At 35.6% G+C, this 24817-nt stretch overlaps 1 protein-coding gene across 4 annotated transcripts in view; it reads left to right on the forward strand.

Annotated features, from left to right (window-relative positions):
- SLC35F5 (solute carrier family 35 member F5) overlaps nt 1-24444 on the forward strand; it is a 30444-nt gene extending 6000 nt beyond the window's left edge. For all 4 annotated transcript variants that reach the window (XM_077181700.1, XM_077181702.1, XM_077181701.1 and 1 more), the window contains 14 exons: nt 1897-2038; nt 3072-3215; nt 5111-5173; nt 6313-6394; nt 7726-7916; nt 9061-9142; nt 9468-9555; nt 10110-10174; nt 10506-10610; nt 11099-11258; nt 12725-12815; nt 15079-15233; nt 15693-15781; nt 16707-24444. In XM_077181700.1, the coding sequence (XP_077037815.1) occupies nt 1904-2038; nt 3072-3215; nt 5111-5173; nt 6313-6394; nt 7726-7916; nt 9061-9142; nt 9468-9555; nt 10110-10174; nt 10506-10610; nt 11099-11258; nt 12725-12815; nt 15079-15233; nt 15693-15774 (1443 nt within the window). In that variant the 5' untranslated portion in view covers nt 1897-1903 and the 3' untranslated portion in view covers nt 15775-15781; nt 16707-24444. The remainder of the gene's footprint in view (nt 1-1896; nt 2039-3071; nt 3216-5110; nt 5174-6312; nt 6395-7725; nt 7917-9060; nt 9143-9467; nt 9556-10109; nt 10175-10505; nt 10611-11098; nt 11259-12724; nt 12816-15078; nt 15234-15692; nt 15782-16706) is intronic.
- Nucleotides 24445-24817: the final 373 nt, after the last annotated feature.

The raw sequence follows: 24817 nt of genomic DNA on the forward strand, positions 1-24817 counted from the left end.
GAGATTTCTTCCTTCCAGCTTCTTTGAACTCTTCTGTGCCCAGCTTCCACATTAGCTGCATATTATGCAAACACACAAACAATTTTTAGGCTATATATAACTTCATGTAATGGCTTGTAGGCTATTAGTCTACAAGCAAAGTTTGTAGAGTATGAAAGCAAAGTTTGTAGAGTATAATATGTAGTATTTGTTAAACCAATTCCTAAAACCTGAAAAATACCTTTATAAGCTTTCAAGCTTGAAAACCTTTATGTTAGTTTCTTCAAGTTTAAGTTTCTTCAAGTTTAAGATAATACATTTGTTTGCTCTCTCTTTGAGAACAAATATTTCCTCCTTTATTCTGTATCAAGTAGAAACTAATTCCTTGCTGAGTCTTTCATAACTTTGCCTCTCTCTACTTACAGATTTCTGCTTTCTTTTGTCAGTCCCACCATTTTATCAGAAAAGCAGAGTAATTATCCAGAACTGATGCCCACACATGGAATATATCGGCAGAGATCTAGTGGTATAATTATACTTCAGGAACTCTGCCTGTTCATTTTCCTTTTGAAAGAGGCCCTTTGAGAAATGGAGGAAAAAAATGTCAAGATTTGAACATGGCAGAGACTGTATAGAATATGAGTCAATGCAGAAAACAGTGCTGTGATCTCTAATGTGCTTGTGCATATCTGGGCACTTAAATCCTTAATCTGAGGCTGTTCTGGAAAAAAATAATGTACCCTCCTCACTTCCTGAGGACGTTATTGCACTGTCTCTTTCACAAATCATTTGTAAATAATGCAAAGAAAGCAAGTATTTGTATGTTGACACATGTGGAAGAAACAAAGCTCAATTAAAATTTATCAAACCATATTAGCAAAGCAGATGACCTCTATTTACTGTGAAAGTCAGAAGCTGCTCTCTAAAGATGACTTAGATTGCAGTTCCTTGAGCAGTTCTCTCAGATATGGTGTTTGAGTTTATGGTATGCTGTGCCATCTGTAGTTAATGAACTCTTAATAAATTGGTTCTTAAAATATATACATAAATAAGTGAAGGTTAATGATAGAAATCCCACATACATGTTTGGCTGACATTAGAGAGTTTGTAAAGACTTCTAGTACAAGAATGAGTCATCAGTCTTTGTCAATTGTATTTGAAGCTTTTTAGTAATATAATTGAAAGTTTTCCTAAATTTAGGCCTTCCATAAATTTAGGCCATCCAATGGGCAGCTGTAAAGCTGTGTCACAAATCTGAATTCCTTTGCAGTAGCATTAATGAATTTTTGATAGATTTTCACTAGAATTGGTTCATGCCTGTATTTCATAAATTACCAAAGAACTATATTTTTTTAAATACATATATTAAATGTAATTGTATTAAAATTGCATTTTACTTTACTTTGTAGAATACATTGTATTCTACTTAAAGCAGACTACACATTACATGTGTAGTCTACTTTAAGTTTACAATTAATTATTCTATTTTTTCTTGAATCACCTCTTGTTGTAAGAGTTTATAATTTACCCAAATGTTTTCCTACATCTTCTGAAATATTTGCTGAATGCCTCTAAGTTTAAACACATTTCTGACATTTGTCACAACACATCAATCTAATTTATACTGTTTGCAGAACTTGTAGTGTAAATTCCAAATTGTGTTTTACCTACTTTTTTCTTACTTCATTCCTAAAGCAGTTGATAAATTTTTGCAAAGTCAAGATTTACTTTCTAGTTGTCCCTAATATCTCTGAAAATTTCCTGCTGGATCTGTCAAAGATCTGCTTTTTAACAACACAGTCTTGTGTGTCCTTGCAGATCAGGTCCTGTTTATATGTATGAAACAGTTGCCCCCAGTGTTTATTTTTCTGTGTGCCAGTGTAACCTTCTGTGTGTTCTTTCTGTCCCTTTGCCCAGGTTCCAAATGGTGTGGGTGTTTATCATGAACCGGATGAGCTCCCAGAGCAGCTCATCTGCCCAGCGCAGGCGAATGGCTCTAGGAATTGTCATTCTGCTCCTGGTTGATGTCATCTGGGTGGCCTCTTCAGAACTCACTTCTGTGAGTATTGTTCCACACACTTTGAGGGAAAATTAATGAGGAAAATGCAGCAGAATCATAATTATCAAACTTGGTGTTTCACCAGCCTGAATCCACTAAAACTTACAGATAAGTTCAATTCAGTGCCTGTTTCTTTTGAGACAGAAGGTGCTACTGATGACTTTAAAATTAAACAGCATAAACTCATCACTGTGTACTGTAATCAGGGAGTTAATTTTGTTATTGCTGTATTGATTAAAATAATGCCCATATGGTTCCAAAAAACTGGTAAATGAGCTGTCACATGCCAGGCTGATTGATGTAGTGAATTGTAGTTCAGAACATCCAGAAGTTCAGGATGAAAGGACTCAAATCATGGAGTTTAAACCCTGTAATTTCATCTAGTTCATATATTAACCATATTGAAACTGTTGTGGTATTTATTTCATGTTAAGTTTTAGGACTTAAACCAGAGCTTTAGTAATGGAAATTGAGTTTTTAATAAACTCCTAAATTAATTTCTTTGAACTGTCATTATGTTCTAGATCAGTTTTGAAACTAAACATATACAATTGTTTGTGCTTGTCTTCTGATATTAATAAAACATTTTTTTGAATGAGCTAGCGGAGTCACTTTTGATACTGAAATGTTATTTAGCCAAAGTAGTCTTCTCTAATTTATGATTAATATGTTATTGCTTATAAAAGTGGTCTTCAATTTAGAAAATATTTGTATGTAAATGTATTTTCAGTGCTATTTGAGTTCAGTAGCATACATAGTTGCTTGGTGAGATACAAGTAACAAGTGGTTTTCCTTCTGAGGCATTGTTTCTTTCAAAAAGTCTCCTTTTTTTGGCATTGGAGGTAGTTTGGGAGAGGGTTCCCCCAGAACAGGTAGGGCTATTTGATTCCTTTGGTTATCCATGCCAATACTCACAGCTCTGGTATTTTGGGAAGCAGGCTGTTCTGGACTGTATATTTACACTTGATCATTCATGTTGTGAACTCTTATCTATTTGGTAATTTTGGATACTGCAATTATTTTCTTTCCACAGTATGTTTTTACAAGGTACAACAAACCCTTTTTCAGTACATTTGCAAAAACATCCATGTTTGTTCTATACCTCCTGGGATTTATTGTTTGGAAGCCATGGAGGCAACAGTGTACTCGTGGGTTTCGTGGAAGGCATGCAGCTTTTGTAAGTATTACAACTCTGTGGATGTGATATTTGTCTAAGTTTGTACAGAAAAAAAGCTCTGAAAATAGAGACTAGAGAAGAGCAAGAGTTACATATTTGAGGTATAAGCTGAATCATGCCACAGGAAGACATGGCAGTCGTAACAGTTGTCATGTGAAAGGATGAGAGGCAAGAAGAAGCAATGTGAGATGTGTCAGGAGTTGTAAGAAATGCTAGAAATGCTCTGCTGGGCCAGGCCATTGGTCCCTGCAGCCTGGATTTGTATCCTGGGCAATTGCAGAGGATAATTCCTCTTAACAAGAGCTTATGAAACTCACTGCTGGCTCTTGGTTCCCTTTAACTCCCCCAACATCTGCAACCAATGGAATCAGAGCTTGAACTTTGTAGCTGATTTTTAGCACTGACTCTTTTTGTCTCTGGCACAACTATGAACTGTTTGCTGACTGTTTTGAGGAGTTTAAAGTTTCATTTAGTAAGGGTTGTAGAATTATATGTTTGTTGTTGTTAATATTATAGCTTTTATGCATGAGTGACCTTCTGATGCCCATTCCAGAGTTAGGCATAGTTTGTGCTAGAACCTAAAATTGTTGTTATATGACAGAAATACTGGGGTTTTTTTCCAAGAGATGCTGGGAAGAGCAGTTGTTCTATGCCAGTGTTTCAAGATGCTGAACAGCAGCACTCAGGAAGCAGGAAGGCATTTGGCCTGATACTAATCTCACATAAAACCCAGAAAATGTGATCCAAGAACATGCTGTTAATCAACATGTCTTTATGGAAAATAGATTGTGTGAAAGAAACTGACTTGAGATTTTCTGGATGTGTTAGACTTCACTGATAGTGACAGTTGCAGGCATAACATATTTAAAGTGTTACATGACTTTTATCTGATTTTTTTTTAAGAAAAGACAAAGCACAAAGAACAACTGAAAAAATATTTTAAAAAAATTCTTGAGTTATACACATAGAGCATTTAAAGTTGGCTAATATCTTGATACAATTTTTGCTAGATCAGCCTTTAATACCAAGTGTTTGTGTGTAATATGGCATGTGTTAGACTTGATGTTGTTCAGAATCTTCATAAAGTAATTTGGGAATAAACAGAACTTAGTTTCTTTGCTGACAGTAATGAAATACGAACTGGAAAGCAATGACTAAGAGTGCCCAGTCTGTCACATGTTGTGTGTGGCACTCATGACACTGCTACTGGAATCCCATTATTTTTCCTTTTCAAAAGAACAGTGCAGACAGGACTGTAATATGCTGTTAGAAAATTCCTTTCTCCTTCAAGGAGTGCAGTTAAATATTCAACTCTGTAATTATTGCAAGTGCCTTTAAAGTGTCTTGTGTATTAGTCTGGACAACACATCCATTTATATGGTTTTATTTCAATGATTGCTTGGAGAAACACTCACATCTTACTTTTAAGTTCTCTTCCACGTTAAAAGTTTTGTTTAATAATTTTGCTACCATCATGGTAGAAGAGCAAGCTGCAGGTCAGGGAATATGGGTTTGCTAAGGTGCAGAAAGGAGGAGGGAAAGGAACTTTGCCTCAGTAAAATGAAGAAGGAGGCATCTTGTTGTTAATAGATGCACAATCATTTAGTGGGCATTGTGTCCCTAAGACTGAATTTTTCAGGTTTTCTGTATCTAAGAGCCTCATCCTGCATTCATACCTGGGTAGTTTAACTCAGTGGGGTTCAAGAGGTAAAAGGAAGTACTGAAATTATTACTGAACTTGTAAGCCCTCCTGGTATTGGGGAAGGAGGGCTGAGAGGAGAGAGGGAATTGTGACAGAATGATGGAAAAAATCATAAAAAACCTTACTCTTCAAAAATTACAGTTACTAATAACTTTGCCTTGGTAGTTTATTACATTAAGATTTCTGTAATTAGTTTGCAGATGCTGAAGGTTATTTTGCTGCTTGTACAACAGATACCACTGTGAACAGTTCTCTGGTAAGTGCCTTAATTTATGAAGGTGAATGCTTTATAACAACAAGGGACAGCTATCTTGACTTACTGTTCATAAAATATGGCAGTTTTAAGTGTAATAGGTTTTGTCAAAGGGGATTGGTAACTTGCATGCCTAATGTTACTAATAACTACTGCAAATAATGGTATTGCTTACTATGAGAAATATGGGTTCTCAGCTCAATAAAGCACTTAATTGAATGCTTCTGTAGTAGTTTGTCAAAGAAATATCTTCTACAGAGAAAACCTTTACAGATTCAGCTCATACCATCTCTGTAATAGAGTGGAGGAAGCAATGGAGTATTGCAAATTACTGTATGGATATTTTATACAGAATTACTTGAAGAGACATTTTTTCAGATGTAATTTTTTGGGAATTTTTAACTTTATCTATCTCTACTTAAGAATAAAATCATCTTTGCCTTCTCAATTCATTAAGATCATGTGACTCTAGAAAATGGAGCAATTTTGCATTAATTTAAACATCCACCAAAATTCTTAATCCTAAGCAAGTGTAATGAAAATCCAACTACCAGATCTTTTTAATGACTTTACTTTTACAGTTTATCAACTTAATCTAAGCAAGTAGCTTAAAACTTGTCTTGTAAGCAAAATTTTTAATTGCTTGAAATACTTCTAAGTGCCTAAAGTATTGTAGATATTTCCCAAAGTTTTTTGATGTTTAGGTTTAGGGTAGAAAATAAGGGCTTTTAGGGTCATGGGAAGAAAATGGGTACTTCAATTTTTCTACATACAGTCTGTATTTCATGTTAGTAGTTTATAATCTGGGCAGAAGCTATAGCTAATGAAATATCTGTAATATTGATGACTTATTTTGTAATTTTAATCAGTAGGCTGGCCATAAGTTTTGTGTTCATGAAGATACACACAAAAGAGCACAGTTCTCTTTTAGTACTGTGTTTTACCAATGTGTGTAACATACAGTATATTGTATACATGAATTTTGACAAGTCTATCCATTGTGTGCAGACCTGCTTTAAGTCTGATTCTCTTGCTATTAGCTAAATTTTTCTTTATTTAGTTTTCTAATTTGCTAAATAAATTCTGGTAATAATTGAAATATCCTGCTTAACCATATTTTTACTTATATTGATTCATTGCAGAGTGAACCTTTATATGTTCCTGTAAAGTTTCATGATTTGCCAACTGAAAAAAATGGCAGTAATAGTAGTGATGCAGAGAAAAGTGAGTAAAGACTTTGTTAGTTCTTTGGAGAAGGAGTTACTTTTCTCTTTGTTTAGTATAACTGCTGTCATGTTGCAGGACATGCTTCCCCTTCCTCCCCTCCTTTTTTTTTTTCCTTTTTTCTCCTTTCTGAAATCTCTTATTGCATGAATTGCAGTCTCAAATGTTTACTTTCAGGTAGAGAAAACATAGGCCTGTCGTTCAGTTTACCTTTCTTGGTCACTACAGATGCAGCCTATGTTTATCTCAAGGGACCAACTGGGTTCAGTACTTGTGATTCTTTCCTTCTGGCCTTGTAAGACCAGCAGCAGTGAGTCAGCCTCTGGAAAAACAAGCTATTGTCCTTTTTAGAGCAGGAGCAAAGCAGTCAAAGTAAGAATTTTAATAGTCTATGTGCATTCTGGTTTTATTTAAGCCTCACTATCTTGAGATAGTACCTGAAAAAGGCCTAAGTGTCCCAGACAATTGTGGGAAGGTTGGCTTCAGAACATCCAGTTAGGCAGTCCTCAGCACAAGAGTTCCTGCTTATCAAAGGGAAACTCTCTTAATTTCTCCATGGCACACTTTGGTAGGCTCTGCTTCCTGTGGCAACGTGCACCAATCACTTCAGAATTGTTCCAGCTGCAGCTTTCCCTTTACTTTTTTAGGAAATCAGGTATTGTTTCCCATTGATTTAAGCTAATATTTGCCTGTAGTGTTTAGTGTAATAGTTTCTTTATGGAGGAAGCTAATGATACTAAAATAACCTTCTAAATAAAAGCTGCTCCTAGTTTGCAAGATTAGTTAGAGAGTGGATTTCAAAAGGGCAAGTGACTTTATGGTCTCTGCTAAGCATTGAGGGCTGTTGGACTTTAATCTTGTAAATGAAACATTGTCCTTGCAGTTAGGTATAATTGTGTGCAGGTGTTGGCTGTTTGGCTATCAGACAATTAAAGAAAATCATATATATGTGTATATATATAAAATGGTTTTTGAGATGGAATAATTCCTATCTAAAAATGTGTTGTTACCTTTTGTTGATGTTTTTTACAGGGAGCAGGGGTGGTGCTTTTCAATGAGGTTTTCGTGGGTGGATAGATTACTGATTGAAAACAGTAATTAATTGTGTTTTGTCTTATTAGTGGTCTCCTGAATAGCAGAATATTAGTTTAATAAATCATGATGACATGTCTTCTAATTGAATAAGAACCTGTTATTTGTGCAGTATTTTAATCAATGGTACGTTACAATATCATCATTTTATTTGCATATTGTGTTGGCTCAAAAAGTTTAATAATAACACGAATATTTTTATTTTTTTAATTTTTTTTTCTGTTTTTCTGCCTCTGAAGCACCCAAGAAGCCTCGTGTGAGGTTCAGTAACATCATGGAGATCCGGCAGCTGCCATCAAGCCATGCTTTGGAGGCAAAGCTGTCCCGCATGTCCTACCCAACAGTGAAGGAGCAGGAATCCATCTTAAAAACTGTGGGAAAGCTCACTGCAAGCCAAGTAGCAAAAATTAGCTTTTTCTTTTGCTTCGTGGTATGTGCTCCATTCTTTCAGAAGACTTAAGTAAAGATGCATTTAAAACTTGTATAATAAGAGTGAATAAATATTGAGATGATTTGTATTCTTTAAACCTTATTTTATAAATGTGCAATAAGAAGTAAAACTCTCCTTGTGCTCGATTTAATTATGGATCTTCTGGTAGATGCTGTTGCTGCATCATGCCTCAGTTCTGGGGGGAGAGAGAGAATCCAGGCAGGATTTTTGAGACAGAAAAATGTAGAGGGCAGATCAGTGATGCCTTGTCTAGAAGCACCTTCACTGCTACTGCCAAATAGATTCTATGTAGTGTGGACTCATCATGGCTTTTCCTCAGGAAGTAGTTATTTAAGCATTATTTTTATTGTTATTATTACCATCAACAATAATAATACCACTGATGCATGTACCAGAAAACAGTAGTGTAATTTTTTCTGGGGTAGTGTCCTCATGTCCAAAACCAATCCTGTTTATTCTGTTCATGGATGCTACTGCCATGTACATGTATTTCTTCTTGGACTTTATGAATGTTTCTACATAAGACTAGAGAGTGGTTGCTTCCCTTTGGATATATCTGAGATCTTACTAGTGAGATCTCAATCAAGAAGTAAGAAAACATTTGCCATTTTATACCTTTATGGAGGAATGAAGAAATATTTTTTAGGCATTGAATGTAAGAGATCTTGTTTTTAACAGTGGAGATGTGTGCTGGTTTGAAGTACTCTGAAAGAACCTCATTAGGATGACTAATGCCACATGCATTACTGAAATTTCTTTGCAGCCCTTGTGCAGTTATCATCTTGAAGCACTCCAAAACAAGTTAAAAGTATCTTTAGTTACTACAGACTAGCTATTATAATGTCATTTTAATTCTTTATAAGTTCTGAAGTATGGTATTTTGTTATTAAACATGTGCTTGAATGTGGTTGGTTTGAGGCAGTTCTAAGTTTGCTACTGTCTTTTAATGTGCCTTCCACTTTAACAGAAGTTAGAAGTCTCTCTAAGCTAAAAATCTAGTTCTGATTTTATTTTTTAAATAACTGGAGTGGTTTTTTTTAAAGTAGGATTTTATTGCACTGAGAAACTTAAACTCTGTTGTTGCTACCCATATAATAAGTGAATTATTTTTCTTTTTCCCCAGTGGTTCTTGGCAAATTTCTCATACCAAGAAGCTCTGTCAGATACCCAAGTTGCCATAGTTAATATCTTGTCATCAACATCTGGTAAGTTTTATTTACACCACCAGATGTGCCCTACAACTCTGTTTATAACATAGAAATCTCATTACAATGGGTTTGTGTAACATTTTTACCTGTGGATTTGACCTAAAGGCATTGAATATGTATGTTTAGAAAATTCATTTTGTATTTGCAGAGATTTTTTAGAGTACCTTCATATTTCCTCTGCTTTTTATGTGTGTACTTCTGCAGCTACCTCTGTATATTAAAGAAATGTAATTGGAGTACTATAGCTTTGAAGCTGTGTAGTTTTCTGAGCAAACTACTGGCAAAACTTGGTTGTATAAACTCCTCTGAATTTCTCTTGCAGGGCTTTTTACATTAATCTTAGCTGCAGTCTTTCCCAGCAACAGTGGAGATCGGTTTACCCTGTCCAAATTATTAGCTGTTATTTTAAGGTAAGACAATGGGAGGGAACATTTGGTCCAAAACTCCCTGGTACAGTGAGAGGACAACTGTACCAGCTGTGACAATCTGTGACAATAAATGATACCCATCACTTTTTCAAAATCCTTTTTTCACAGATGAATTGAGCAACTGAATTAAGGATTCTTAAATGCTTCATATCACGAACCATTTCCAAATATCATTCTCCTGTAGGAAATTAGATTAATTTCTGTTGGAAATAGATGAACTTATTTTCTTGTGGTTTATTTGTGGTTTGTTTTAGCTTTGTGTAATGGTGAAAAAGTTTGAAACTCAGTGTTTTCAGCCTGTTTCATTAAATGCCTGGAGCATTGTTCTGGGAATTTAAAGGTGGGGTTGGTTGGTTTTAATTTGGGATCATGCCTTAGCAGTTGAGAGCTTCTTTTGACTTTCCAGAAGTGGGTTTTGGTTAACTAAAAATGCCAAAAGATAGAACTGTATATTTGTTTTTCTCTTTCTTTTATCTGTTTTTGTAAAGAAATTATTGAGTTCAAGCAATGTTTTGCATTTCTTCTTTTTTTGCTAGCATTGGTGGTGTGGTACTTGTTAACCTTTCTGGATCTGAAAAATCTGCTGGAAAAGATACAATAGGTATTTACTTATGGGTTTTAATCCTGGAATATGCAGTGATCAGTACCATCTTTTGACAGTGCAAAGTAGTCATATAACAAGATCTGTATCTCTTATTCATGTAACATTTCACAATCTGGCTTTTTAGTTTCAACTTCTAAAACATGCCATTTATGATAAATTTTCACTCTATGCATATATTGGGAAAGTATTTCTATTTTAGAGCTTTCTCCATTTTCCCATGTTTTTCATTTAGTAATGGATTCTAATCAACAGAAGTTTAGGAGAGTTGATCCTACTGTACATAACATGTTCAGCATATCTCAAGGGAGTATTTTTTCCATTTTTCCAGGTTCCATTTGGTCTCTTGTAGGAGCAATGCTGTATGCTGTCTACATAGTCATGATAAAAAGGAAAGTAGATAGAGAAGATAAACTTGACATACCAATGTTCTTTGGTAAGACCAAAAGTAGCTAACTCTGTTGAAAGCTTTAATTCAATGTGTGATTAAATCATATGCTTCCAGGCACTGAACTTTGTCTGAGTGGTAAAGGGGCTTAGAAAAGCCAAGGAAGTAGAGAAATCCTCTTACTCCCATGATTATGAGTCCTTTAGAGACTGCTTGTGTGAACTGTTTCTTGTTTAGAGCTTTAACAAGGAGAGGAACTTCCTGTAGGTATGCAGACAGCCCCACTGACTTAATGAGATTTCTTAATTTTTCTTTTCTTTTCAATTTCAAACCTGTAAATATCTGATGCAAATTTAGTTTGTGAATTTCAGGTTGAGTTTCTTACATTTGTTTCCTTTGCAACATTTCAAATATTGCTTCCTGGCTGCTTTTCTATATGCATCTATAGAATAGTCAAAATAGCAGATTTTAGCTGAGATTTTGGTTATGTTGAAGAAAATTTATTATGATTTACTTAATACTGTTTTTATATCCAGGTTTTGTAGGACTGTTTAATCTGTTGCTGCTGTGGCCAGGGTTCTTCCTGCTTCACTATACTGGGTTTGAAGCATTTGAGTTTCCTAATAAACTGATATGGATGTGCATTGTCATAAATGGCCTTATTGGAACAGTTTTGTCAGAGTTCCTCTGGCTGTGGTATGTACTCCATACATTGAATATATTTGACATGAATTATCTTTCCTGTGTTAAGATGTAGAACTGTCTAGGTTGGGCTTTGTGCCCTTTTCTTTTTCCTGTTTTTCCTGTCCACATGTGCAGTTTCACCATTGTGTCACAATGTCCTGTTAAGACAACAGCTGACTTTAAAAATTAGCTGATGTGTGCTTGCAGTAATTAAAATTCTGTGTGCTTTACTTATTCTAGAATTAACATTTGACATTAAAGAGGCTCTGTGCTACAGAGTTGAATTAATATTAAAGAGGCTCTGTGCTACAGAGTTGCAGTAGCAGAAGTAGAGGATGAATTCTGTTGTAACAGTTCTGTGGCAATACTGCAACAGAAGATCGAGGTGGAGTAGATGGAGTTCAACAAAAACGTTTTTTTTTTAGGGGATGTGGATTTTTGTTTGTTTTTTCAAGTTTAAAGTTATGTATGAATTTTACTAATTTTTTGTTTATTGACAAACTTTTACACCAGTCCTAGGTGTAAATGCATTGTAGCCTATATTCCTTGGCAATTGAACTGGTTTGTTGATAGAATATTTTTGTGATGTTAATGCCATCCTGGAAGATTAAACTGCAGCTCAGTATCAGTGTCAGGTTAAGTGTACTTTTAATGTAGGCAAAATAACAAACAAACACATAAATCTCCCAAACCTCAAACATTGTCTCTCCAAAATCAAGTACTAGCATAGGGTTAAGTACATGGGTGTGCACAGACTTTTTACATACATGATATTTGTTTAATTACTCAGAATGATATTCCAGTCAATTTAAGAGCTAGTTTTACTTCCAGTTCCTTTTCCCTAGAGTTTTGGAGTAATTACAGAGTTTGTGCTGATATCATTCTTTCCCAGTCCAGTGTGCCACTAGGATAGTCTTCTTTAATTTTTTTGGAAGTAAATAATATAATTTAACCTACTTGTTTACTCCACCCAAGCACATATTACCAACTACATAATGTAGGGATACATGTGACTCTTTGTGGTTTTTTTTTTAACTTTCTGATAAATTTTTATTGGCTTCTGTACCATTTATGCATTTACAGTTTTCTGTGGACAGGTTGGTTGTAATTCAGAAGCACTCTCTTATGCTCTAGAGAATCAGGGTATGGAAACAAAATGCAGATTTTTCTAGATGAAGTTAGCACATGTGAAATAGGGAAATTTCCATCATCTCAGAAGATTGGTATGGGAATTACACCTCAGCCCAGAAGACATGCATTGCCTAGTTAAAATTCTGTACATTTTCACAGATTTATGATGGAGTGTGATGGTGTGAGTTAATTTTTGATTATTAAACAGTAACTAACAGTTCATCAAATGTCTTCCTCTTTGATGTATTACTTTGGTTGTCTTTTAACTTTTAAGTAAGACCTCATTATTATAGTTATTATTTATTGTCATTAAATTGTATAATTGTTATGATTTTATTGTCTTTTAGGGGCTGCTTTCTTACCTCATCACTGATAGGCACACTTGCCCTAAGCCTTACAATACCTCTGTCCATAATAGCTGACATGTGCATGCAAAAGGTAAGATACCACTAAATTTTGATCATTGTTTACAGAATTTCCTCTAATTAAATTCTTTTAGGCTTGTACTTGTTTATTTGGTACAAGAAAATAGTTGAGTTTTGCATTTGGAATGTTTCCAGCCAAAAAGAGGCTTTGCTGTTCAGTGTTTTTGCCAGCAAAGTGTAATGAGTACCTGTAGACTTCTGAAACTTTGTGCACATAAAAATGAAGTTAAAAACCCCAAACACAACTTTTATGTTGCTTTTACTTCATGTCAGTGTGGATTTTGGAAAATAAGTCAGAAAAATAAAAGGATAAATATAAGAAAAGTCAAAAAGAGTCAGACCCTGAATAAATACTTCTGTAATGAACATGTGATAGGCAGTATATTTTGTGTTAGTTATATTTTGTGCATATTCCAGCATGGAAACAGAGCAAACACTGCAGTGGTTCCAACAATAATAAAGCATTTGTTGGTAAGACAGTTGTATTTGTGTTGCTCTTAAAACATCCACAATGCACACTTGAGATACAAATTGTTATGGGATGGTAAATAACTTATGATAACTGTAAAAGAAACAAGGAATAAAACATCTGTAGATTCCTCCCTCAAAACTCACTTCCATGAGGTCAATACATGGGAGCTAATGCTGGTAGTAAAAATTAAGAATTTTATATGTAGGTTTGTGTGTCAGTACACATTTTAGATATACACAGATGTGTGTGTATGTGCCAATGTAATACCAATGTATTAACATTGGTAGAGGTGTATATTATAGTTACATATTTCAATATATGAAAATTTTAGGTTGTCTTCTGAAGTGATTCATCTAAACTTCCTTCTGGGATGCACTGAAAAATGGACTATACTTTTCTAATTCCCAGTAAACAGTCTAATCTCTAGACTGTTTATTCTGAATAAACACAGAGTCCAGATCTTGTAAAATTAATTTGTTCTTCATGTACTAGTGCAACATGGAGGCATTTCAAATAGCAGAAACATCTCCCAAGCTCTGTTGGATGACTTTCAGCTGACATTGGTAACAAAAGGGCAAATTACCTTTTTAACTCATGTTGTGGGAAGTAATCCTTTCTGTATTACATTTTCTAAAATAAATTACTAGTACTAGAGGCACAAGTGAGGGACCCTGATTAAAGGCAAAGTGCTGTAGACTTTGAAGCTTTTTGGACAGGTGTATTTGTGCAAGTCTGTCTCTGTCATACAGACATCAGAATATCCTAAACCAGGCCCTGTGCTCGCTGAAGTCTCAGGTGTCCACATCTCAGATAACCTGACAGAAATTTTAGCTGCCCTGCCTCAGGCCAGCCTTGTGTTTACTTAAAAGAACCCTGCACAAGAATGCCACTGGCATGGCTAATAATCATGGAATCATAGAAGGTGCTGAGCTGGAAGGGGACCCATCAGGATCACCCAGTCCAGCTCCTGGCCCTGCCCAGCACATCCCAAGAATCACACCATGTAGTGTAAAGATTAAAATATCAATACATGCAGCCTTCATAAGACTGTCACGGGGTGGTAATTATACAATATTCATAATTACTAACTTTCTGGGTACTTATTTTTCTGTAATTTTCTAACATAAATCTGAATCTTAGGAAATTACAACCAGGTTTCTAATGACTAATTCCTTTTGGCAACTTAGGTGTTCTGAATTTCATTAGAAATCAGTTGGGAAACACAGGGCTCAACAAATGCAGTTGATGAGGTCTTTGAGGAGGATCATCAGTGCCAGGTGCCAAAGCTGAATCTGTTTTCTCCAAAGTCTTCAGCTTTGGATCCTCTTTCCACACGGGGGGGCTGTGCCCACGGCTCATGGCTCTGTCATCCTGAGAGGCAGGTCCCAGGCTCTTCCTGTCCTTGTGCCCTTGGTTTGGAGTTCCAGAACCATGGAATTCCAACCACTTTGGGTTGGAGTAGGCTTTATGGATCATTGCTTTCCAACCCATGGAAGGTCTAGGAGACTTTCTCCTTGGCACCAGAAACACAAGTAAAAACCTAAACCTGAGACTATTTGGAAATAACAGTCTTCATTCAGCTCCCAGTGCAAACAGAATTTTCCATTGTTAAGAATTAATCAGTGGGAACAGGTTATGCAGTTCTTAGAAGAAGCAATAACTATAGAAATTGTACAAAATAACTCACACTGTTTGAAAGAACTCAAACTGCATCTCAAACTTACAATAATAATCATTCCAAATATACAGCATGTCAATTATTTTTTGAGCTATCTAGTGAATGATGTTTGTGTTTCAATTCCAGGTGCAGTTTTCCTGGTTATTTTTTGCAGGAGCAGTACCTGTATTTTTTTCATTTTTCATTGCAACTCTCTTGTGTCACTATAACAACTGGGATCCAGTGATGGTGGGAATCAGAAGAATTTTTGCCTTTATTTGTAGAAAACATCGAATTCAGAGGTAGGGCAGTCACAAACTATAATCCTGTTTCTTTAGCCTTTCCCATATCCTATAATCCTATAGTATTTTATAAGCCACAATACTCATCCTCTGTTTATTTTTACCTGATTTTATATTCAGGTGTACTCATTTCTTAATAGCAGTAGTTGCCAATTCATTCATACAATTAACCTATGTAATGCTCAGAAAATGGAAAGATGTGAAATCTGCTTACCTTTTAAAATAAGTTTCCTAGTGCTTGTCAAAATTTTTTTCCCTTAATGCATCTGTAATAATTTCTGTACCCAGCACATGCAGTGAAAATTGTGCAAATTCGAGTACACTTGATAAATTTAAGGAATCTTTGCATGGTTTTAATGGCTAAAGTTCAAACAGCTGCATATTTGGTCCCTTATGTTGGCTTCATAACACTCAATTTAATATTCCTGTATGACTTGAAATAAATGTGTTTCTTTTAAGAATGCCAGAAGAGAGTGAGCAGTGTGAAAGCCTCATCCCTATGCATAGTGTTTCACAGGATGGAGATGGCTGCTGTTCATAGACAAAAGGTAAACCTTTAATAAACCTCAAACAATGCACAGAAATTTGAGGTTTGGTTTTCATGGTGGCATTTGTGTTATGCAAGGACACATTTTTAAGGAGCATGCAGTCAGTCTTGTTCTATATTGATGGACAGAGTTTGAAAGTGTATCTTCAAAGTTATTATTACTACTTGTTGCCAAGCATTATTCTCATAGTTCTTGGTCAATGGTTTTGAAATGTAGTTTTTTACTAAAGAGTATTACAAAGTTCATCCAAAACTGGATGTGAGTTAATACACCAGAAGAGCCATACAACTTCTTGGCATGGGTGATGTGTTTGGAAGACATCTGAAGTAATTAATTCACTCTTTAGTGTGTTGGGGTTTCAGTTTGGGCTGCTGCAGCCCATGAAACACAGCACCATTCAGGGAAGTTTAAAGATCACCAGACTTTATCATTACTGGTCCAGAAAGTGGAAAGGAGCCCTTGTGTTTGTGGATGATAAGAATTAAGTTGGGAAATTCCATTAAGTATTAGGCTAAATATTTCTCATTATAAGCATAGGGAAAGTAGACTGGAATAGCTAAAGAGTTTGCAAAATATCCCACTTTTAAGAGGAGGTTGCACAAATCTCTAAAAGGAACATTACATGGTTTGTCAGTACTGGCCTGGAGCATTAAAGCAGACAAAGTTTAGAGCTCTCCTAGCCCTGTGCTTCAGGGTTTTCAATAATGTGTGCAGAATTACATGACATTACATTATATTTTTATTTTCCAATGTTGCTTAAATCTAATAATGAAATTAAAAATATCCTAACCAAAACAGTAATTGTGATGTCTTAAGACATGGACTTATTTCCTTTGTTAGTAAGATGGAAACAAATATTTATGGTAATTTCTCTTTGTAATCCTGAGTTATGTACCTCTGATAATTTTTTTCTTCTTCTTCTTAGTTTAAAAATGGAATGATGCCCAGCGAAGAGACAATCTTCTGGAAAAGTCCCTAAGGAATCATGTTTCAGTGCCTATTCTGAATTTGTAGTAAAAATAGAAGTTTCAGTTCTTTTGAAACTCTAAACTTTTTCTCTTTCTTGCTTTCATCTGATTTTATAAATGAACAGATCTACTACATGCCTGTCACCATGGGAGTCTTAGTCCATCTGAGCAACCAACCTGCCTTATAACACTTGAGCTGGTGACATTACTTGACAAAATCAAGAAAGCAAATGCTGTTAAGTGATTTATTTCTTTTTTAAGTCACAATTTTGTTAAATGCTGGACAATATTATTTTTAAAAATACTTTAAAGTGAGTTATGTAAATAAGTTTGCAGGTCATCAAGTCTTACAGGCTTTCAGATGAAAAGCTAAATAGATATGTTACCTGTAGTAGGTACAAATTAAATTTTTTATGTTGTATAAACTATTTGCATATTAATAGATTAAAATAGAAAAATAATTTATTAAGTGCATTCCTATAATTCCTGAGGCAGGATCTTTGTATGGTCCTGGAACACTACATATACAATGTCCTAGGCCATTTTGAGTAGCCTTGTCATGGCAATGGGTGCTGATGTTTAAAAATCAAAAAACTGCCCAACAATCAGGAATGCTTAAAATTTCAGTGAATAGTTAAATATTTCTAATTACAATACATTTGGGTATACATTCTTATACATGGTTTAAAACAGACTGGTTCTGTAACCCATTCTCAGTCCCAGTTGTCTCTCGGACATGGAAATTTTAAGGTGTAGCTGCCACATTGTGAAAGAGATCAAATTAATTGTGGAAGTTTTCAATCAGTGGGTTGGCACTACACTAATCTGCTAAGCAATATGAAGAGGAAAGGTTGTTTGCATTGATTTTTCTTTCCCCCCAGCTGTATTAATAAATTTATTCTAAAACTGATAATTATCTTCCTTCCACTGCAGTGTTTAATCCTTTTGAATCCAGAGAAGCTATTATAATTATATTCAGGAATATTTGAAATTAGTCAATGCTATTTTTCAGCTCCTGGCCTATAAGACACTTAGATCAAAGTTAATTTTGGCTTTTGATGGATTTGAGTTTTTTATAATGAATGTAAGATGGATTTTTAGCCAAGAGTATTTTCTTCCACATAACAAGATTAATAATAATGTAGGGTATTTCTACTGTCCCTCCACACAAATACAGAAGGATGACATAGCAGAAATGCCTCTTCATGTTTTGGCACTCAGTAATAATCCTTCCAAAAGCAATTTTGGTGTTTTGGTAATATAACTATTATTTAAGAGGGAAAGCAGGAAAGCAACATGCTTAAGCTCTACATTTATAGAAGAATTTGAGCCAGCAGCTGGAATTTAATATAAGAAATGTGTGTAGAGTAGGAAGACAAAATGAACCTGGGGCTATTCTGTTCAAGTATTTAACCTTTATCAGGTTTTTCCTTCTTGTTTTTAGTACTGGATTGCACTACAAACTTTGGTGATCTGAGGCATGTCTTTAAGATGAGATAGTAAGTCCTTCCTGGACCCCAAATAAGAATTAAAAAATATCCAAAACCAACCACAACAAAATCACAAACCCAAAAGAGACAAGAAAGTCAATTAAATTTCACAGTTAAATTTCCAAACCCCACAAGTAGAGGGGTCACAAATGCAGTATGTTGAACTAATTTTATTTTGCTCGAATTTTCAGGCATTTCTTGATCAGTGGAATTTCCTTAGGTTTTGGATTTTTCCTTCCAAATTTATGACAAAATTAGAGGATGTTTGCTTTAACATTTTTTCAAAAAGTATTGTTAATGCCTACTTACACTAAAAAAAGGCTCTTTTCAGTTAATGAAATGTTTCAGTGAGATGCTGCAGAATATTTGATACCAGGCATTAACTCCAAATTTGAATCAGCTGGGACTTATGGCATTTGTGCATTAAGCCTGGGAAAACCAAGTTTGCTTTCAGATGGCAGTGACAGTATTTGTAGCAAAATCTTCTATGACTGTTTTTTGCAATTGGTCACACAAACAGGATTGGATCTATAATGTCAAATATGCAGTTGCTATTTATATTTGCCCTTATGTTCATGGCTTAAAGTCAAAGATCATCATAGCCTCCCATGTATATGACTGTTAATTTTCATTATTCATTAGTTTGAGAGGTTAAGAAAAGAAGTACTAAGAAAATATTCTTCTGTCTCTGACCCTAGGAATGATGAAGAACATTCAGTACATTCAAAGTCAGGGCTATCCAAATGTTTTTCACAAAAATGTGTTATTTTTTTTTTTAAATAAGATATAAAATATTTTTATCTTCTGGCACTAGGTAGCTTAAGCTGTGTTTTTGCATTAAATTACAATTCTTTAAATAGTAGGAACAAAACAAACTGTCCTTGCTGAAAGGATTTTTAAACAGTGGTGCCCCTGTAGTTACAGGAAACGTGTTACAGTTTTAATTACAGAAGCTATGATATACAACATTGTTCCTGCATTTAATAGAATGTGATGGAGTTTTTTCTACAAAACCTTGTGATTTTTAGTACAATGATATTTTATAAATATAAATGTCTGATTTGAAATGTAAATTGCATAGCTCTCTAATGGATGCTTGGTAAATGCACAAGAGATTTAGCTTTGATTCTCAGGTACCTCTGATGCAATGGAGACGTGCTGGGTTTTTCTTCCCTGTGACACAACTGGAATGTGAAGGAGCTCTCTCATGAATGGCAATATACCCTGTGTAGTAGGGTATATTGTCATTGCTCTTATTGTTTCAATTTGGGAATGGTTTCATTCTGACTTACTTCTTGTAGGAACCACATATGCTTTAGAAAAATAATGTCGAGCATTTCTTTGATTGTCACCCACTGGTTAAGGAACAGTGATTTCCCAGGCCTGCAAAATGGGGAATGAATACTATGTGTTACTCTGTCAAACAGTTGAACTCATTCCTGTAATCCTTTGAGACAACCAACAGTTTCTTCTGTGTGTGCAATTGAGGTTTTAGGGCTGTTTGGTTTTTATATATGAAGGAAATTATGATAATTTGCCAAAAGCAAATGCTACAGAGCATGCCTTTGCCTTTAGGGTTTTGGTGAGTCTTGCCTAGTTTGATAAGCAGTGTGCTGCACTTCAAAAGCAGAAAAGAATTTCAGTTTTTCTGGCCACTTCATGTTGGGTTTCAGTCACACTGAAAATGTGTTCCCTACAAGGGGCTGCTGCAGATGTAGTGCTGGTTCAGCAAGGGTTGGAAATGCCACCTCTGTAACCAAGTCTGGGCCACATGAGTGCTCCTGAAGGCACTGAGGGCTTGCTCTTTGGCTTTCCCAGTCTTCACTGCATCCTGCTCCTTGGCTTCTGGCCTCTGGGAATGCCTGCAAGGGCTGGGGGCTGTAGGACAGGACTGGTCTGGCTGGCTGCAGGGACTGCTCACAGGCTCAGAAGCTGGAGGCTGAGGCACAGCCTGGCTGTCCCTCTGGGTATTTGTGGAAATGGGGTGTTGAGCAGGGCTGGTGTTCAACCCTGCAGGGAACTGCAGGTGATTCTTGGTCTATTCATGGCAGACCTCCTTGGAATGTACTAACAGAAACAGGAGGGCTTGCAAATTGCTTTTCTTGGTGTGTGATGCTGTATTTTGTCATTCCTGTCACAATGCTCCTGCCTAGGTACTGCTATTCACAGCTGTGATGGCTTTAAATAAGGTGGCAAAACAATTTCTTTATAATTCTTGGTTCTATTTCTCTTAATGTTGAATGTTGTCTTTCCTATTCTCTACTGAAGATCCTCCTATCTTAGGGAAATTGTTACTGAGCTAAACTGAGCTCTCAGACGATGGGGAAAACCAGTAAAATTGTGGAGATAGGCTGAGTTTATGGACACACTTTGAATTTCATATGGAAATAGACCTCAGAAAGGCAGAGTGTAAATGAAGTGAAGAACTGGCATGCTCAAAAATCAAGATACAAACTGATGTTAATATCACAGTGTTGGGTTATATGGCTAACTGTAGGATGGTACTTTGAATCAGTTTCCTTTACTTGGCATAAGTTTTGAGTTAAGTTACCATTTCTGTTCTGGCTGTCACATGTAGCCTGTGATTTAATAGTTATAATTCCAGTAGCATTTATGTGATTCATAAACTGTTGTTATGCATTTTTCCCTCTCTAATCCACAATTTCATTAATGTTGTATTTTGTTTTACATGATCATTTCAGGGCATGATTTCTCAGGGAAATATGGATGATACCATATATTGTGAGAGCCAATAACTAATTCCTGCTTTTAAAATCGTTACAAACATTTCCAGGTTTCACTCAAACATTTCACATCATGTAACTTCCATGTTGAATTTCCTTAGGCTTATCAGGTAAATCATGATGAGAATGTTAAGAGCATTTAAAGATGTCAATAAATTTTACTCTGCCCAACACTTTGTTACTTTTTGGAGAAACATCCATTCTAAGGTAATGAAATGTGTGTGATTTTCTACTTAATTGTCCTCTTTGCCATAGAAATGGATAGTTACTCTGCTGATTTTGAAGCTGCACTTCTGGCATGACAATGACATTAACTTTTAGGGTTAGGCAGTGCTGTAATAACACATAATCTGATTCTGCGATAGATCAGTATAAATCTCTAACATAAATATATTCATTTTTATCATTAAATTTTTAAAAAGTCTCATCACTTTGGGGGATCTTGTTTGTTTTTCCAGTAAAGTTACTTTGGCCAGAATGGGATCTGATCCAAAGCCCACAAGAGTCATAGACAGCATTAATAAAGTAAAACTTTATTGAAAAGAGCTCTGCAGTCAGGTTGACCTTTATGCCTTTGCAGTATTTCTGTCTGCAGCATGTACTTGGAGTGGTTTGCTTTAAGACCTCAGTAATATAAAGGAGGATTTTTAGTGCTGGTAAAGATGGTAAACACACTACTGTTACTGTTCACAAATGATATTTCCACATAGCCCGTATGCAGCTTAATTATTTAGAAGGTGAATTAGTCTTGCTAAGTGACTTTTGTCTAAAATCAGCAGCATGAGAAATATTAACCCCTGCACTTTGCTGTACACTTCTTTTGCCCATAGTGAGAACATGTGATCATAGTCATCAGCCTTGAGCACCAGCTTCCTCTTGATGATTTCTGCTTTGACATTTCCATTTCCATGCCCTGTTGCATTCATTGCAAAGTGAATTTCCTCTCTAGGTAAAGCCAGCGTAATTGTATTTTGACTGCCCTAGTCCTCTGTGGTGTTAGAAATCTGACATAAAATATAAATCTGACATGTGTTGTGACTACTTAAGAGATTTGTGTTCTCACTCTTGTCATTACATCTGGTGTTAGTAGGTAACCAGACTTTTTCTGGATATGCCTGTCATGATGTGGAATGCATCCACAATTCCATCTGGCTTTCACTTCCTACTTTTAAAAAGCATAAAGGGCTTTTCTCTGAGGATTTTTGTAGAAAGCAGCTGTTTAGTTCCACAAGTTCAGAGTCCTTTAACTGCATCTCAGTTTATGAAGTTGCATCCCATATTCGCTTTCTTTTATTAATGAACTTCTTAAGGTTTTTTCAGGAAAGGTCCTCAAATTTTCTTTATGTTCCACAGAAGAAATATGCCTGGAAACTGAAATGGCCTCAGAAATAAAAATTCAGGGGTGTTTATTCTTTAGTTTTTCACATATGTTCCTGATTTTTTTTTACCCACTTTTTTTTTTTTTTTTTAAGAAATCCAACCACATAAAACCAATGAAACCCCCATACTTACCAAGCTGAGGGGAATTAGCCATTTAGTGCAGAACTAATTTTATATTATATACAAATGATTGTATTTTTATCAATGATACCAGTCAATGTGTTACTGATGTGGTCAGTCCACAAGTCTTCCTTGTCTGAGTCACAGGTGATGCTTCTCTTCTATGTAAATCTGACCTCTTGCATACCAATTAAGTTAGTTCCACTGCCAGTATGAGTAATTTCTAAAATACTTTAGAATCTACTTTTTCCTCTAGCTAAGGGGACAGCAAAGGCTTTCTAACCAATGTCACTTTCCTATTGAAGAAGAAGAAAAAAAACCTAAAAAAATGTAAGACAGAAATGTTAATTAAAAATCAAGAATATTAGTAGGAAAGTAGGAAGCATATACTGTAAAATCATTGGGGTAATTTCTTGCATAGCCCAATTCCACATAGGCAGTAGTTTATTGGATTGATCTCTGGTTGGGTATTTTAAATAATCATTTCATATTGAAGCTGAAGGCTTAAATTAAGCCCTATGATTGTTTAAAAAATCATGGAAAAAAAAATATAATTGGAGACTTAGGAGGTACTTTTTGTTTGTGGTTTGGTTATTTTGAAGTCCATCCAATGCAGTTACAAAGGAATGCTCTGTGAATTGGCACTCATGAGAGGCTGTTTACACAAGGCTACATGGAAAGTACAGCCAGGTGTTGGAGCTGACATTACCTGCATGGAATTAGAGAAATGTACTAAGTATGAGGTACAACTTCAGCATTGTAGAGCTGAAGGGACATTTGTAATGATTTAAAATTCATGTAAAGTCTCTTTGGAGTAGATACCAGTAAAACAAAACTGGTTTGGAAACCTTGATTTCTGAAACCCCTGACACCTGAGTGCAATAAAAGATGCACAAAACCAGTTGTAGTTTTGGTGGTTGTTCTGGTGTTGCATTTTGGACTGACTTTCAGGGAATTCTCAGTTACACTTTTAAAGGGGAAGCTGCTTTAAGTGAAGAGCTTTCACCTGAAGAAAACTTTTTTTTTTTCCCCCTGAAGTCTGTACAGTTTGCTGATAATTCAGATGTTCTGGGAGCACAGCAAGTTCCAGATATCCAAGTATCCTCTATGAAACATCTTTATGCATCATCTTTTAACCATTTTCCTTGTGAAAGCAGAACCTGAATTGCTGATGTGTATTGCATTTGCACTTGAAAACCTGATTTCAGAGTGTGTTAAACCTTGATCTATTTTTGATAAAAAAGAAATGTAGCATTTTAATCTAATTTCCATTTAATGGCAAGGATATTCATGCAGAGAAAAACATATATCAGGGTTTGATGCAGTGATTTTTAAGCCAAGAAAACAGCAGGATGGCAGTGGTAAATCTGAAATGGAGATGCATATCTCTTCAGAAAATCTGGTTTCCTCCTGCCCTTTTTATACCAAATTGTGTCTCCATTATTCCAGGATAATGCAGCTGAAGCAAGAACCAGAGCTTTTATCCTTTTGTTCTCTGAAAGTGAACACTGGCTTTTGCCTGGGGTGTCTTTGTCCTGTCACTTCATTTTCTGATGGGAGGTCAGTTAAATAAAAAATATAGAATAAGTATTTTTAATTAAAATCAGATTTAAGCTATTAATTATTTTGAAATTCTCTATATTAGTAGAGATCTAATGAATGGAAATTGAAGTCCTATATTGCAAATACTGAACAGTGCTTATATATTTTTAACAAAACCAGTATATATATGAATATTTGGAACATGCATGAAGGTGGAAATTGGAAGATTGTTTTTATGTTAAAAGGTTTATAAATTGAAATTCTCGATATCAAGTACCAAAACCCTATAAAAGGGCTAATGAAAAGAAAATGTAATGTATTCTCATTAACAGCCTGTGTAATACAATCAATGGGTGTGATGTTTTTGTTCTGTATTATATTTATTATATGTAAGTAAACAATAAAGATTATAAATCTTATTTTCTTAACAGGAATTGGTATTTGATTGGGGTTACTGCTTGGTGTGTTTTATATCATCAGTTAAGAAAAAATGGTCACCAGGGCTGGGGTTAAAAGTGAGTTTTGGGATGTCTCGTGTTACCTGGAGTCAGCCAGGATGTGGAAGGCTGTAATTTGGTGTCAGCTTGGTGTGAGTGCAGGTTTGGGCTGGGGCAGGGCTGATTTTCCTCCCCATGGCTGCTTTGGGGCTGGTTTGGGTCTGTGCTGAGCACGGGGTGCTAATGCAGAGATGTTTCTGCTGCTGCTGCCGCTGAGCGGGGCTTGCACAGAGCCAAGGCCTTGCTGCTTTTCCTGCTGCCACTCTGGGAGGAGTTTGGGGTGCACGGGAGGGGA

The sequence above is a fragment of the Agelaius phoeniceus genome, chromosome 7 (assembly GCF_051311805.1).
Source record: "Agelaius phoeniceus isolate bAgePho1 chromosome 7, bAgePho1.hap1, whole genome shotgun sequence".
Taxonomy (NCBI): domain Eukaryota; kingdom Metazoa; phylum Chordata; class Aves; order Passeriformes; family Icteridae; genus Agelaius; species Agelaius phoeniceus.